The sequence below is a fragment of the Nannobrachium achirus genome (assembly GCF_963921795.1).
Source record: "Nannobrachium achirus genome assembly, chromosome: 10".
Taxonomy (NCBI): domain Eukaryota; kingdom Metazoa; phylum Chordata; class Actinopteri; order Myctophiformes; family Myctophidae; genus Nannobrachium; species Nannobrachium achirus.
Window position 1 is genome coordinate 40,678,360 of NC_137819.1, and position 17,398 is coordinate 40,695,757.

General features: G+C 43.0%; 1 protein-coding gene across 1 annotated transcript; it reads right to left on the reverse strand.

The window, feature by feature from the left end:
• Window positions 1–3,880: 3,880 nt before the first annotated feature.
• LOC308293043 (uncharacterized protein) lies at window positions 3,881–11,580 on the reverse strand (the record flags this gene model as incomplete). The annotated part of the gene is made up of 6 exons (XM_080735473.1): window positions 3,881–4,649; window positions 5,607–5,718; window positions 6,348–6,506; window positions 7,558–7,613; window positions 8,052–8,250; window positions 11,385–11,580. 6 exons carry the CDS (start codon window positions 11,578–11,580, stop codon window positions 3,881–3,883), a joined length of 1,491 nt encoding a protein of 496 aa, XP_080591599.1.
• Window positions 11,581–17,398: the final 5,818 nt, after the last annotated feature.

Sequence of the window (17,398 nt, forward strand, 5' to 3'; positions counted from 1 at the left end):
ACAAAACCTGAACAATATTCACAAAAACTATATTTACAAAATATTTGTAGGTTGAGTTCCTTGGCCGGCCGCCAGCATTTGGTGATGAACAGTGGGAAGTGGTTTGCGAGATTAGTTCTGGACACACACAGACAAACACACGCACTCACACATATTCTATGCCAGGACCACCAGTTTTGTAGCCATTCTATTGCTTTGATACTTGCACTCTTTCTTCCACAATGTGTCTGTGGGGTGATTCCTAGCCTCACCTATACAGTCTGAGTTTTTGTCTACAAACTTACTTGTGAGTTTCTCGTAATAGAATCGAATATCATATGTTGTTCAGCTGAACTTAAGTACAGACTTTATGGATATTCCATGTTTTTCTCATAACATTTCCGAGAAGTCTAAGTGTAGATGTTATAATAAGTATGGAAGATAATCTGAAGCTGTTGCTTGCAGCATTTGTCCACCATTTAGAAATGTAAATGTTAAGGATAATGTGGATGAATTAAATGGAATGTTCTAAGTGCCCAAATGGCTCTATGGATTGATTTCCAAGTGAAAGGAGAAGAAAGAAAGAAATCTAGACGTAGGGACATTATACTTATATAGGATTCCATAATAGGATAGTTAAACAATGAACATCAGCACCTGTCTAAATAACAGTTTCACCCACCTTCATACCTATACAGTAGGCTATGTTTGGCGGCATAGCTCAGGGGTAGAGAAACCGTTATTAGAGCACGAAGGGTTCCCAGTTCGAAATCCGGGCTCCCCCTGAGTTAATGTCGAAGAGTCCTTGAGCAAGACTCTGAACCCCCAATTGCTCCCGGTGAGCAGGTTGGTGCCTTGCATGGTTTCCTCTGCCACCGGTGTATGAATGGGTGAATGTAATGCACAATCTATGTAAAGCACTTTGGATAAAAGCGCTATATAAATGCACCATTTATACTCATCTATCTATCCATTCTCATCTACACTTTAGGTTAAAAAGTAACAGTTGAAGAAAAGAAAATACCATTGTTCGGAGCAAGATGTCAATGGTTTTATTCATTATTCCACCCTAGTCCCATCTATAAACAGTGGTAGCAATGACACTTTATACAAATAACCACACATCTAACATATAATTTTCGGAATGTCTGTCTGTCTGTCTGAGTGTCTGTCTGTCTGAAACCGCGTTTCTCATCAGTGGCTGGTAGTGATGTGTCGGTCATCATGAATGACCCGTTCAAATGAACGGATCTTTATGGTGAACGAGATCGAACGGGTCACCATCCGGAAAAGAGCCGTTCAACCGTTCACGGCGTTCAGTTGCAAATGCGACGAGAGAGAGAGAGAGAGAGAGAGAGAGAGAGAGAGAGAGAGACAGAGAGAGAGACAGAGAGAGAGAGAGAGAGAGAGAGAGAGAGAGAGAGAGAGAGAGAGAGACGGTTCATTCAACGTATCTCACAAGAGAAGACAGACCCGACCGACCGTTCCGTCCCTCCTTTCCACCGTTCCTCTTTCCTTAGACACTGTAGTGGGCTGGAGGCGGGCTCTCCCTCAGAGAAGCAGGACTGTGTGTGCGTGGGGGTGTGGAACAGAAATCAGGGACCTACAGTTACGGAGCAGCAGCCTCCGACCGCGAGAAGAGTTGTGACTGATGATTGATTGACCGAGACCGACTGACTGACTGCGAGTGAAAAGGGTGTTATCGTTCATTCTTTGAACGGGATGTTCTAATTACTAGCCTGATTACTAGCCTACGCTACGAGACTGCAGACTGACTGACTGACTGACTAGGCCTACTGTATTAAGTTTGCAAAAAAAGCGGTACAGTTCTATACAAAAGAATGCTAGAAGATACGCCATAGAAAACACTATGGGATTAATCTATCCTACAAGTAGCCTATAGTAACACATCTCATCTCATACAATGGACCATTGAGCCAGTGTCATGTTAATTCATGAAGTGTGAACGCAATGCTAATGGTAAAGGGATAATCGTTCATTCTCTGAACGGGTGAAATGTTAATTTGCGCTTTATGTTGGCTGTTTTATAACGATAGAGCGTGTCAATCAATACATCATCTTCGTCAGGTCTGCACGTTCACATTATAGGCAGCAGGCAGGCCAGGCATGAGTCTGTCATCTGACCGAAACAGTCAGGCAGAGAGGAAAGAGCCGACTGACTGACTGACTGACTGACTGAACTCGACTGATTATCGGTCACGGCTCTGAACGAGAATGATGTGACGACCGGCTCAACGCCGGCTCCAATAACCCCCCCCCCCCCCGCCCCCGCTTCCCGAAAGTTGTAAACGACCGATTGAACGATAATGACCGAATCTATCTTGTGAACGAACGTACGATGATTCGGTTCACGGAAATGAACGAAAATTCCCACCACTAGTGGCTTGAGCAATTGATCTGAAATCGCATCACCATAAGCATATGAACACACCTGACATAACTGTGAAGCCCGTTTGTCACTTTCGCAAATCGTATGCTGTATATTTGCATTTTTATGGTGTATCTATATCTATTTAGCCTACAGTACCTTTTGTGACCACACATGTTAAGGGAGGGGCGCTGTTGTTCAGGCCATGCACAATCACACAAACCCACACACACACACACACACACACACACACACACACAGGGGGAGTGTGTGTGTGTGTGTGTGTGTGTGTGTGTGCAGGCAGGCGGGCGGGTGTGTGTGCAGGCGGGTGGGCGGGCGGGCTGGGGGGGGGGACAGTATCTCTGTAGCCATTAAAGGAAACGGGTTTCTTACATTGATGCTCCTACATCATGCAAGCACCAGTTAAAGTTACTTTCCATCCCTCATACTGTGTGCACAGTGCACATCCCATAACCCACACACTGCACATCATTTTGGAGCTCATATCTTTGAACGGGTAAGGGCTAGTTAATTTAATTTGACAGTTCATAGCAATGCCACAGTCATTTTACACGAATAGGTTTATCCAACCAGATACAGTACTATAAATGTAACAATTATTTGCAATTCTAATAGTTGATTTGATTGTCATCATTACAAAGATAATAATGAAATACCTAAATTAGTCATTAAACAAGACAATTTCATACATTTCTAAATCAGCATGATGGTGATATTCATTTGAAACACATGTTTTGTTTTTGTATAGATATTTAGAAACACCATAACATTGATGGCTGATACAGATATTGGAATACTTTTGTTCACCAATCACAGGAGATAAATACAGTACAGGAATTTGTCTCTGTAACATTGTTGTAAAAAGAAACCTATCAAATCGTAGTAAGATGATGGACCAAAACCACCAACACTGAGGCAACAAGTTGCACAGGCAAACGCTATCAAATCTATCTATACCACTGAGTCTCTGTCAACCATAGGATCTTCAATCTTCCAGAATGTACTGATGTCCTTCCAGTGGCTCCAAAGCAGTGCAAGTTAGTTATAATTTCACTTCAGTATAGGTCCATGGTGTTCCTCATGGTATACACAGTAGACAGTACGGAATCTTCGGGTGTTGATTAGTGAGGTCACTAATCAATGAACAACCGACTAGTGGATTAATACTTCCCCGTGTTTAACCCCATGCCATCAGGATTTGATTATGTAATTGCCTGCTAAACATGGAAAGACAACCGATCATCTTAGTCACATAACCAACAGATTTCTACCCACCCATGAGCATATTTTCTTGGTAATATACTAGATAATAATTCAAAATGTTCGTAAAAATAGAACATAAAGAAAAATAAGAAAAAAAGATATCAAATGGTGACCATCTTATTAATGCCATATAATCAAGCTCACCGAATGTTAATTTACGAAGATTATTCTGAATTCTAAATCATGTTCAATGACATGATTCAGAATGAATACACACACGCACCTCCCTCAGCACATGGAGCCCTCCCTCTCCTCCTCCTCCTCCTGCAGGTCGTAGTCTACCTCGTCCATCTCTCTCTCACAGTCCTCGCATCCCTCCAGCCCGCATCCCTCCACCAGCACCACCGTCCCGCTGTGAGGCTGCTCCACCAGCCTCCCCCCTCCTCCTCCCATTATCATCCCTCCCGGTCCCGCTAACCCTACACCCATGACGCCTATTCCTGCGACAGCGCTTCCTATCCTAGCCCCTGTCATCCCTGGCCCTCCTACCACCATTCCTGGCCCCCCTACCACCATTCCTGGCCCCATCCCTGGCCCTCCTACCACCATTCCTGGCCCCATCCCTGGCCCTCCTACCGCCATTCCAGGCCCCATTCCTGGCCCTCCTACCACCATTCCTGGCCCCACCATTCCCGGCCCCATACCTCCCACCCCGATCCCTCCCCCGCCGACCATCAGGGCCCCCCCGGCTCCGTAGGCCAGGGGCCCCACTGCAGGGCCCACTCCTCGGGGCCACAGCGGGTCCAGGAGCACCCCCTGCTGGGCCAGTTGCATCAGCTGGCTGACCGAGAAGACTCCGGGTCCCACCATGCCTCCTCCTCCTGCTCCTCCTGTGCCTCCCATCACCACCTCGTCGTAGGAGGGAGCGTGGGAGGCGGCCTTGGCCTCCTCCAGGCGGATGCGGGCGCGGTGCCGCATCTCGATGAGCGTCTTGGTGTAGGAGTTGAGCGTGGCGACGGCCGCCGCCATGCAGCAGCTGAAGGACAGCCACGCCATGCTGGGAGCGTTGGGGAGGGGAGGGGGGCATAAGGGAGACACAGAGGTTTGGTTGTTTTAATTTAAGCAACCCAGGGCTCTTTTTGACTACATGAACAATGTGAACCAACCATGCTGTGACGTGACCACCATTTGATGAGAATTGGCCTCTCAGACCCAAGAATTAGAATATGTTGTTGGATAAGATTTTGTCCAAAATTCCATGCTGTATTTCTGTGGTACCATAGAAGAGACAACAGGCAAATGTTGATCAAAATTAAAATTCTTCTGCATCCTCTAATTGTGTAGACTTCTTGTAAATTAAAGACCCAATGAAATGACTATTTTGGGTATTTTATTTTGAAGTTTCAGTTTGAAAAGGAAGCCTGTGTGTTTCTGAACCAATCCGAGGGGACCAGCCCTTCAGGCGATGGGATTTAAAATCTGAGTAATGGGAGTAATGAGAGCCAGCAATGGGAAACAAACAGGTGAATGTAATCAAAGGTTCATTTATATGCAAGCGGACCTGTCTATGTCATCACTTTTTGAATTTCTGTTCACAGAAGTAATTAAGAATGGCCTATTTAGGGACCTTTGATATAAATATACACAAAGATTGTTTATTTTCTATTTTTTTGGCATCTAGTGTTAGGTATGGCCATATTATCACTACAGATATGCTCTAAAAGTGTGAAAAACATGTTTTTGTTTTCACCCTGTCTTTAAGTAATTAACAATAATGTCACTCTTGATAGCATAAAAGTAAACCAAATGGACCCTTCATTTGACATTCTCAAGAGTTAATGATCTATAAGGTTCCATTTAGTTGCCAACTCCACATCCTTTAGCTGGGGACCACCTGGAACCCCCTCAAGGACCACAGGGTCTCGAACGCAAATAATGGTCTCCAGCACTCAGTCATGTCTTTCTCAGGTGATGTCATGTCTGCGTGAATGCATGGTCAGATGAGGTGACTTACGCAAAGGACCAGCCGTAGTCCCAGGTCTGTGGCCTCCAGTCTTTAGGGCCTATGGTGACGGTCATCTGGAACACTGTGGAGTACATCATGTGAGCCACCATCCCCATCAACCCTGATGAGAGACAATGCATGTCCAGGGCCAGGGGTCATCAATATGTCCATACACAGGAGAATGTCTTGATTTTCTGTTTTACACACCATTATAATGTTTTATTTTGATCATAAGACCCAATTACTGAATGTCAACTCTTGTTGACATTCACTCTGTTTTCTTCTGAATATGTATGACACTGATTTTAGTGATAATGACACTATGGCACATTAGGAGCGTCCACTGGTTCTCAAACGTTTTATTTGCAAGGACCCATTACTCATACAAATATACAAATGGAACCACATTTGGTTCCATTTGTACACTCTCAGAGTTACAGAGTGCTATGGTCATTCAGAACTAGCGGGTTTCTGGTAATGTGTATTATTGTCCACTCATTTTGTATGTCCATGGAAAACATTTTTTTTTACTCTGAGCGTGTACAAATGGAACAAAATGTACACCATCAGAGTTATGGGAGGGTCTTTGCAAATAAAATGTTGAGAATATTCCCTAAAACATCCGGGACAATGCCCCACACGTCCCAGACTCTTCTTTCCTTCTGGCTCCCAAACTGCAGATTGATTAAATGTGGCACCCATAATCTCATCTCATCTCCATCTCCATATCATCTCATCTCATCTTCTCACCTGAGAGGACGGTGCACATGGCGGCGTAGGCGTTGATCTTGAGGGCGTTCATCTCCCTCTTGGCACAGAGACACAGCACCTCCACCCACATCAGCAGGAAGCCCATGGCCAGCAGACCAATGTATGTGCACTCACTGTACACTGAGAGCCACAACACCCCTGAGGAGAGGTGGAGACACACACACACACACACACACACACACACACACACACACACACACACACACACACACACACACACACACACACACACACACACACACACACACACACACACACACACACACACACACACACGAGAGAGAGAGAGAGAACCACATAAGTACACTTGAAAAATCACACCTGTGTGAACTGAGCGGTGGTCGTGGAGGCTGCGCAATAATTTAATTGAATTCAATTGAATTGAATTTTTGCATTGAGTGAGTGAGTGAATGAGTGAGAGAGCCACACTTGCTCACCAATAGAGAGAGAGAGAGAGTGTGTGTGTGTGTGTGTGTGTGTGTGTGTGTGTGTGTGTGTGTGTGTGTGTGTGTGTGTGTGTGTGTGTGTGTGTGTGTGTGTGTGTGTGTGTGTGTGTGCCTGGCCTGATCGTTTGTGTGTGAGTGTGCCTGGCCTATCCTGAACAACAGCGCCCCTCCCTTAACATGTGTGGCCATAAAAGGTACTGTAGGCTAGGCTACATACAGACACGGAGACAGACAGACAGACAGACAGACCCACAGGCTAGGCTACATACAGACACGGAGACAGACAGACAGACAGACAGACAGACCCACACACACCGCCACGTATAGGAGCGTTGTGACCACCGCTCAAAAAGAGAGAGGGGTGCAAGACAGGGAAATGGATTGATGCTACAAATACTGTAATGTGACAATTTATGCATTTAGCAGGTACACTATTTAAAAAGGAAATTGACCTTTATTTATACAGCTTTGGGTTAGAGGATCTCGTTTACAATGTTAACCTGTTTAGCAGCAGTACAAAACATTGCAACTAAGAGCGACTTGCAATAAACAACACAATAATCACATACAGTAAATAGAGAATGCAGAGAGAATAGTGTAGGGCCTCGAAAGAAACTAGGATTACAGGTACACAATGAACCTAGTATATATCTAAACAACAGCATTCTATCTAAATAACATTCTTGAAACTATATGATACTACCAGGTAATCAATGAACCTAGCATCAGTAAACAGTACAAACCTTGGGTCTCTCCTGGTGTCAGCTCAAGGAAGCTTCGACATTTCTCCAACTGGTCACTACCTGGAAATTAAAAAAAAAAATGTATTCGACCAAAACTTATGTTGGCAGGCCTTGATGCCGGTGTTGTAAGGCCTGATTAATACTTAGCATGTGTGCCAAAAATAGCTGATCTACAAGCCCACAACACGTTGCACATGCCATTACTTTTGTATCAATGAAATGAACACTGGGTTACGATACATGTACATGTTGTCATAATTCCCCAGACTTGAACACTAACTAAATAAGGCTAAATAATGCTTTGATGAAGGCTCATAGCCGAAACACGTGTGAGTACTTTGTCCTCCATTGATTTTTAAGTTTTGGATGTGCTATCTTTTGGGGATTTCTTCTTTTTTCAATTCCTACTTTTTATGTATACTGAACTTTGGGTCTAGCACTCCACTGAGAAACCCCATTGTTGATGCGCAACCTCTCTCTCTTATTTAACTAACTAACCATCGTTGTGCTTCTCACAGGACTGCCAGAAGCCAGTGTGGAAGTATCTCAGCATGTACTTGTCCTCTCCGGTCTCCCAGATGTACTGCACAGCGTTGGTCATCTGCCTCCTCCTGATCCTGGCCAGCTCCTCCCTCTGCCCAGGGGATAGGGTGATGTTGGGCGGAGGGCTCTTAGGGTCCGGGGTCGGGGCCTCTGGAGGGGGGATGGAGGGGGGGGGGGGGGGGGGGGGGTTTGAAAGAGAGGATGTTTCATCTTCAGAAGGTACTGAAAAAACAGACACATACTGTACATTCGTTATAAACAGACAACAAAGACCACATACTGCAGGGTTCCCCAATAGGCGGCCCGCGGGCCATTTGCCCGCAGGGGGCTACTGTCTGGCCCCCACCTACCCCAGTAATAATGGTGGTATAAGAGCAGCAACAACACTAGTATATACAGTATATCGTCGTTGTTGGATGGAAACCTCGTATCTCCAAATGTGTACGTTCTTTCGCAAAGTAAAGCCCTGCTTCATCATACAAGGCCGTCGCACAAAAGTAGTGAAAACAGCAGTTTAAATCATTTTTAAAATGATAAATGCAAAACGAACGGTTTTGGACATACAAGATTTTCACCCGACAACGACGATATCTGAACTGTCGCTGGAGTAGCGGGAACGCCACCGTCGCCCCAAGCAATGCTGTGGCCCTCGGCTTGGCACCCCAGACATAATTCGGCCCTTGGGGAAAACTAATGGGGGAACCCTGACATACTGTAATACTGTACATCCCTCAGTTAGCCAACCAATTAATAGAGAGGGGAGTGAGAGAGAGAGAGAGAGAGAGAGAGAGAGAGAGAGAGAGAGAGAGAGAGAGAGAGAGAGAGAGAGAGAGAGAGAGAGACATTATCACCCGGGCATTCATCATTACCAGAGGTTGGTAACCAGGGGTTACCCAGGTTTATCCTTACTATATAGCCTTATAGTATGTAATCACAAAACCGACGTGAAATGTGTATTTAATCAGTACTGCAGCAACCGTGGTGGCCATGTTTGATGTGCTGAGCCTGAGTTCCTGGTCCTACCGCAGGAAGGTCAAACATAAAGTATAAATAGGGATTAAGTGGTTATTCAGACTAATTGATTTAACTGATTCTAAAAAAGTACATTCAAATTAGTTTTTTCTTCGATTCGTTGATGGAAAAAAATGCTTCTCGAAAAGTTGACGATAAAAAAATTATTGATAGTTGCAGCTGTCCTACATGAAACCATTCACAGAATCCCCCATAGAATCACTGTTCTGTATGTAATCTGCCAGTTGTGTGTGCAGTGAGGAAATTGAATATGACATGAGGACTGAAATGGGCTTAACCTCTGCAGAGGATAAGGTTGTTGTTGTTGATGGAGTCCAGATAACATCAGTCACAGATACAAAGAGATAGGGAAGAGATTAGAGACAAAGCTTGGATTACACAGCCACTGCATAGAGACTTGTGAAATGCTTAAATGTAGGTCTGGAAAAAACGAACAAAGAAAAGAATGAGGTTGCTATATACGATTATACTGGGTAAATGTACAGCATCAACCTGCAGGAGATAAAACAACTTGTGACATTATGAAAACAAGTGGCAAAAGTGGGCACTCTAGCTCCATTAGTAATAGATGCATCTTTACTAATATATTTCCATCTATCATCTATCTATCTATCCATCCATCCATCTATCCAGATAGATGGATGGATATGACACAGACATTTGGGCAAAGTGCTTGCTGACAGATTGTATATATAATGGAACAGTGCAGGGCTAACACATCACACCTCAACCTCTGATAGAATCATCACTGTCTGTCAGGCAATAATATAACTCCATATTTCAAACTTTTATTGTTTTTTTTCCCTCCATCAATTCTTGAACAGGAGTGTCGTGAAAAAATAGCAAAAATAACTGATCTACATCTGCTATCGATAGTTCAGTGTGTCTGTGGATTTTAAATAAATTCAAGAGCTTAATAATAGTAAGTAAGTATTAAGTAGGTCGGAGAGGCTTATTGTTGGTATCAGCCGAGAATGCAGGAGTCTATCCCTCTTACAATGCAAGCGTGACCCCTGTGTGACCTAGGGCATTCACCAAATATTCGAATATCAAAGTCACTATTCGACGTTGTTCACCGAAGTCGAATATTCGCTTTTTTTTGTTTGTTTTTTGTTTTCTCTTTAAAAAATATATAGTTTATAAAGCTTGGCTAGATAGGAAGTCATAAGAATAAGTTGTCAGGGAATGAATTTGTTAATGCTCTATACCAGGGGTTCTCAAACCTTTTTAGGCCGTGACCCCCACAATAAACATATTTGAACTGGGGACCCCCACCCTGACAAGCACTTGGAATTGTAGGTATTACATTTAATGTGACTCGGTTCCACAGATAAATATTGTGAAAATAGCAGATCTACATGCTCACAACGCCTCGCAACAATGTTCGCCTCTTGCTTACTTAATATTTGACCGTTTGGCCAGTTTGGCTTGTCCTGTTGAATATTCGACTATTCGAATACTTTGAGGTCGAATAATTCGAATACTAAAAATCACTATTCGTGAATGCCGTAGTGTGACCCCTGGCAGATGGATTGCTGAGGAGGAGCGCCACACCTACCATCAGCTCCCGGTGCTTATACCGCACCATTTGACGCACCCAAGCCGTGCTACTCATACGCCGAGTTGGCAGTGCCAGGGATCAAACGTTGCGACCTTGTGGTTCAAAGGCAAGAGCTCTACTGACTGAGCTACCTGGACTCGATAACTACACCGGATCCACTGAAACACAGGTTCTTTTTTCCATTTCCTGAAAAGTATTGGACTTAATAGGTTTCCATCTGTGTCAAGAACCTGTGTTGAATACTGTGTCCACTACTGTTTACAATACAATACTGTATGTGACTTCACCAGGGACGTGCAGATAATGCTAGAGAGGCAGGGGCTGAACTATCTAAAAGGGCCTTTTGGTGAAAATATTGAAAATAGCAGACCTCCAAGCTCACAACGCGTCGCAGCTTGAGCTTGGAGGTCGGCTATTTTCGGTGGGTGATACCACACTGAACTAAACACAATCAACAGAGAGGACAATTCTTTCAACATAAGATGCTGCATTCAAGTTCAAAATCAGGAGAGACTCTTTAATGTTGTTTCATGTATGGCATGGAAAGGGGGGCATTTGCATTTCTTTCACCACAGTAAAAACTGCATTAATGGTCTGGAGAGGGCACTTTTTTTTACAGCCTGATAAAAAGGCAGGGGCTCAAGCTCCCTTGATGTCTATGTGTGCATGTGCCTGGACTTCGCTCCCTTACCTGTGGTGAATGCCTGACTGTTGTTCTGTCCACAGTTCTTCATCTTGACCGGGGACAGACAGAGGGGCTTGACCACCTTGTGGGTTCCCTCGATCCAGTAGGAGGTGCAGAAGGCCAGGACGGACAGGGTGAGGGCCAGCGCGGTCAGGAACAGGGACAACAGGGTGCGGTTGCCTCTGGACATGTTCTCCAACATCTTGGCTGCTGGTCGAACCTTGAGACTGGGAGCGGGTGAACTAACATGAACTGGAAGATAGAGAACAGAAGATAATTGATAGTTGCAACGTTACTTGGACAGAACGATTAGTGAGATAGAGATGGAGAGGGGGGGACTAGAAGAGAGATATGGATCATGGTATGGTTCAAAATTAGGGAAAGAATAAGCCCTGTGTGTACAGAAAGTGTTAAAATTATGTTTTTATGTGGCCACACCCACCTGTTCATAAGTATACCTGGTTTTCAGGTGGGTGGTGACCAAAAAAACACAGGGAAGACATATTTGCATATTATAACAACATCTGGGGCTCTATTAGAGTAATGTTAATTCCATAGACACAGAAAAAGTACAAAACTATGGCACCACCTCTTTAACCATTAAGGAGTTAAAGAGAGGAGAGGGAGGCGTATTGGGCCAATTTCGATCGATACCAGCAGCAGGTTACGGGTTCGAATCCCGATCCCGGCGGCCTTTGCTGCGTGTCACTCCCCGGCTTTCTCCCTGTCTCCTGTCAGTCTCAACTGGTACTATTAATAAAGGGCGAAAAAGGCCCAAAAATATATATTTAAAAACAAAAAAGAAACTGAAAGAAAACCTGCTTCCCGATTAGAAAAAGTAATCAATAGAATAATCATTAAAACAAAGTATTGATAGTTGCAGCTGTCCTACATGAAACCATTCCCCTGCCTGTGGGTCAAAATCGAAATGGTCCAGATGCCCCAATTTAGAAAACCAAGGATGCAAGTCAGATGACTTGACACACTGTGCTGGCCAATCACAGCGAGTGACAGAGGGGGTGACAGGCGAGCACAGAATAGAGGGAAAATGAAGGGGATTAAGGGTGTTTGAGTGGGTGGAGAGGATAGGTCAGGGAAGAGGATGAGATGGGACAGGTCAAGAGGCGGTGCAATAGATGGATGAAAAGAAGTATAGGACACTTGAGGGGGAGTGACAAAGGGCAACAGAGTCATGGAGGATAAGGCTATGGCCATTTAATCACCACCAGAGTGAGAGTGAGAGACAAAGATGGAGAGAGAGACAGATGGGTAAAACTCAAGATATATGTGAGGAGGAGAAGGAGGGCTTGTCTCTCTCTCTTCATGTCCACTATTGAGAGAGAGCGACACAGTAACAGAGACAGAGAGAGATAGAGACAAAAGACAGCAAGAGATGGGTAGGGTTTGCCTTCACTCATACTGGCTCTTTAAGAGTGATCCTGCTTCAGAAGCAGAACAAAACCCTCTGGCTCAGAGAATAATAATATTTGGATACACAATTTATAGTATATTAAAATACATATAATACAATTAATCAAATCGAAATAGAGTCTCCCAGTGCAGTTTATCAAATTACAAGCAAGGTACATTTCAAGAATGTGTTGTTGGGAGTCAAAAACATTTTCTCTGTTCGGTCATTCAGGGAAAGACCTTGTCATTCCATTGGTACTGGTATTGGTATTGCAGCTGAAACTAGGCAGTTAAAAAAGCCACGAGGAGCTAAACATAAGCAAAAGACACTGTATGACACGCACAACATGGATGAATAGATCCTGCATCATGTTATGGTGTTTACGGTCAACAGAAAACGCTCACCCCCTCTCTCTGTGCAGAATAGATTCTCCCATTCATGTGAAAAGGTGAATGTCATCACTAATTATTAGTGACCCCAGCTCGGGTGATCCCACCACCTAATGCCAGTGCAGTGCCCAATCTGTCAATTAACCTTTATTACACCTTTACGTCAATAAAAACACAAGACTTTACAGTATATTAAAGTCACATTACTCACATATGGCTCCTACAAATGGCATATGTTATGTACTGTATATTGTGTCATAAAGTAACACATGTTTTAACATGGACGGTCAGTGAACAAACAAATCTTACTGCTAGAATCCAGGGATTTCTGTTCAGCCCCAAGGTGCCTCCATTCTATTGTTAGGATGCATTTTGATTTGTCCTCCTTTATTCTTCCCCCTCACTCTCTGTTCCTTCAATCCTCAGGGAAGGAAGGAGGGAGGGAGGGAGGAGGTTGTAACAGAGTGATTAGTCCGATATCTCGGTCCACCGCTGGATTTGGCGATCTGTGTTAATCTGACAGAGTTAGGTGCGTGTAGTTAATCCCCCTTAATCTCAGTCTCAGTGTTCGCTGGGTCCGGCCTGTGGCCACCTGAGGAACACAGAGGAAAACATATTAATCTCTGGATTAAGTCTCCAAGGAACATTCATTATTATTAGGAAGAAGAATTACTTTAAATTCCACCACTCAATATCATCAGGGAAACTTGATTAAACTTTGTGAGGGGGAAATTACACATTTGTCAGTGTCAATCCATATCTGCTCACTTCTTTGTGTCATCAATTCCTATTTCACCTGTTTATCGTGTGTCCTTTAAGAGTCCTCTAAAATAGGTATCCCAACCTGAAAATGCATTTTCTGATTACTAAAGAGCTGGAGAGACAGGAAACCCTACTGAACAAACACTCAATGAATGAATCCAGATTCGAGCTGTGATTCCTATTCTAATTCTATTCTCATCGCTAAAGCCAGTTCAATTGAGCTGTAATCCATGTATGCGTGGTGGTAATCAATGCTGTTCCACTGATAAAGCAGGGGTCCCGACTTTTGCATGGAGATAATGCCGGTCTGTGTTATGGACAGAAGAAGCTGAACATTTAAATAATCTCAGTCAAAAATACTTTTAGAAAAACACAATTAATTTTATATAGCAATATGCACAGCCAAGCATGTGTTTACAGAAGTGCCCTGTGACATCGATCGATCGATCGATAGATAGATCGATCGATCAGATTTGTTACTGAGTAAACATTTGGGATTGTATGCACATGTTTTGCCCTTTTTTTCTTTATAAATTTAGGTGACAACCTTCAAAAAGCAGATCCAGGTGTCAATCTCATCACATTATGAAAGACAAGACACAGTCAGACCTATTCTTAGGATTCTTGATCAGAGTAAACGATGCAAGGCAACCTGCTCAACACCTTGTCACTACCAAGCAGCCACTACCTCCCCAATCTGGGGACCCATCATCTGGGCTGTTTTGTTCCCACGGAATCTGTTCTTGAGCGATTACTACCTCCCCATTCATGAAAGAGCTTTGTTGGTCTCAAAATGTTAGAGAGACACATGAAACCTCTAAGAAACATTTCTGTGGAAACGACCCCTTTACCATTAATCATGGCCATTGTAAAGGAAACCTATGGTAAATGAAAATGTGAACCATTTAACGGGTATACCGTTTAAATGTAACTTTAAAAGTATAGGATGATATTGTCAAAGTGAACACTCAAAGACTCAAAACATTTCTGTGAGGAACCACATGAAACCCAGCTGGCTAAAGACCAAATTTTACCAGCATGTTCAAATCTTACACCTCCTCTTCAACACTGTCACCCTCTCAGAGTTCTTCAGATCAAAAGTCTTCAAAAAGGAAAATAAAAGTGGTTGACGTGTCCTTGAGCAAGGTGCTGAAGCCCCAACTGCTCCTGATTAACAGGTGCAGTGCCTTCCATGGTTTCTCTGCCATCAGTGTGTGCATGACTGAATGTGAAATAAACTGTAAACCGCTTTGGAGAAAGGCACTTTCTTGTGGTCTCACTGGTCTGTATCCTTTTAGTTGACCTTGTATCAGTGAGCTGTACTGTCCTGTACTTTTTTTTTAGCAAACTTCTAATAAAGTATTCAATCAATCAATCAAACAAACATTTACAACTGATATAGTAGATGCCTATATCCACAGTTTTTGTTAGCCAATACTATACTTTCACTCATGTCAAATTCCAAATAAAGAACATCTTGTCTCAGTCCTGCTGCCTACTGTATATAGCCTACACCAGGGGTCTGCAACCCCCATGAAGTGCTATGTTTATTTTCTTGATTTCTTGATTTTGACACCACATAAAAATAAAATGTTTCCAACAGATTTTGATTGTTTATGAATAAAACAACTCCTCTGCTTCTCACCAGGACATTATAATGATCATTAGACTCATCTATCTCTATCTCCCAGACTCCCTACCCAATTCGAGTTCAGAGTTTGAATGAATGTTGTGAGGGGACTTCATTTAATTGAGTACATTTAAAACACATTTATGCCAGTGTGCCAATCCTCCTCTGTGCCAAATCAGTGCACCCTTGCCTAATGCTGCCTAGCCAGTTAAGGCCTACACTCTGCAGTTTAAATTTGGGAGGGGGTAAAAGGCTGATATGGAGTATGAAAATGATATAAACTCACCATATTCTGGCTTCTTGTGTTCACATCTCCTGCGTCTTACTGCCGGCTCTTCTCTCATTCCTCCGCCTCCATTTCAGCTTTCGTTCTTGGGCAACTTTCGCCCACAAACCCACCCAGATTTCCCTTCTTAATCCGCACAAGTCCATCTGCTCCTCTTATACTCCATATAGGCTACAGTACTGTGGCTGTTCATCCATCCAGCCTTGTAGCTCTCACCATCAGTCACATGCTTCCACGGCCCTCTGCCTCGGTGGAAGAAGTACTGATATTATTTTCTTTTACTTAAGTAAAAGTTTACAGTAAATATCACAATAGTGACACACATTTGGACAACTCTGTTCCAAGTAAAGGTAGTTTTTTAATTACATGTAACAGAGTATTGAGTAAAAGTACAAAAGCATTGCAATCAAGAATGTATACCAAAGTAAAAGTAAAAATATTTATATATACTAAAATCAAAATGTTTAAAACCCGTTTAAAATGTCTGTTTTGTAATGATACATTTAAATCTAAAAAAGTGAGTAACCAAGTAAAAGTAACTAGTAACAAGTAAGCACCTACTTGAGTAAGAGTAAATGTACCACTGGCTCTCTGCCACCCAGTAATCCATGAGCCTGTCTTCTGGTGGTTACTGTGTACAGTAATTAATTTCTCTATGGAACAGCTTGTCACAGAGAGGACTGTCTGCTGCTGTGGTCGCCTCCTGCAAAGGCGAATATAAGTATTTTTTTTACTGATGCTTTTGAAATCTCAAAGGCTATTGTATTTTATTGTATTTATATTAATAGATGGTGTTTGGTAATAGGTGTTTGAAATCTTTTAAAAAAAGTGTGTGTGTGTGTGTGTGTGTGTACACACACACGCCCAAAGTGCCATACAAAAGTATGAGTGTGTGTGTGCACTCGCAAATATGTAATTTTAAAATCAACAGATCACAGCATTTATGGTGTACTTTTTTGTGCACGTAGCCCTCTTGTGGTCATGCAAAACAACTACAACTTAAGAACATAAATCTTCTAAATGTGCTCACAGCAAAATAATTTAGGGGAAAATGGAGAAAATGCAATACAATTAATAAAATATAAAAAAAGAAAGAAAGAAAAAGGTTATCGAAAAAACACAGCCAGCTCACGTAGTAGGAGGGGAGTCACCAGGAAAAAAAAAAGACTGGTGTTTTTGATGAATGTATGTATGTATAGGAAGGAATATGAATGGGCCCTGGATGGGGAGTGTCTGATACAATGAAAATCAAATATCTAAATATTAAAAACTGTCCAGGGTGTTCACAAAAGCCTGAGTAGACGATAAAATTACCACGTTTTTTGAAAGTAGAATAGGGCCTACTGCTTAACAGTTAAAGAACATAATCGATAGTTGCTGCCCGCTGACACCCATGGCTGATCCTCTTAAAACCAGTAAGACTCCCTAATCGGGAGATAAGCGACCGTTAGGTGGCATAATTTTGTCTGCAAAAAGCAACCTCATGGTGGCGTTATGGGGCATGTGAGAAATCATGTGGCATGTGGTTTGACAGCCAAGGAG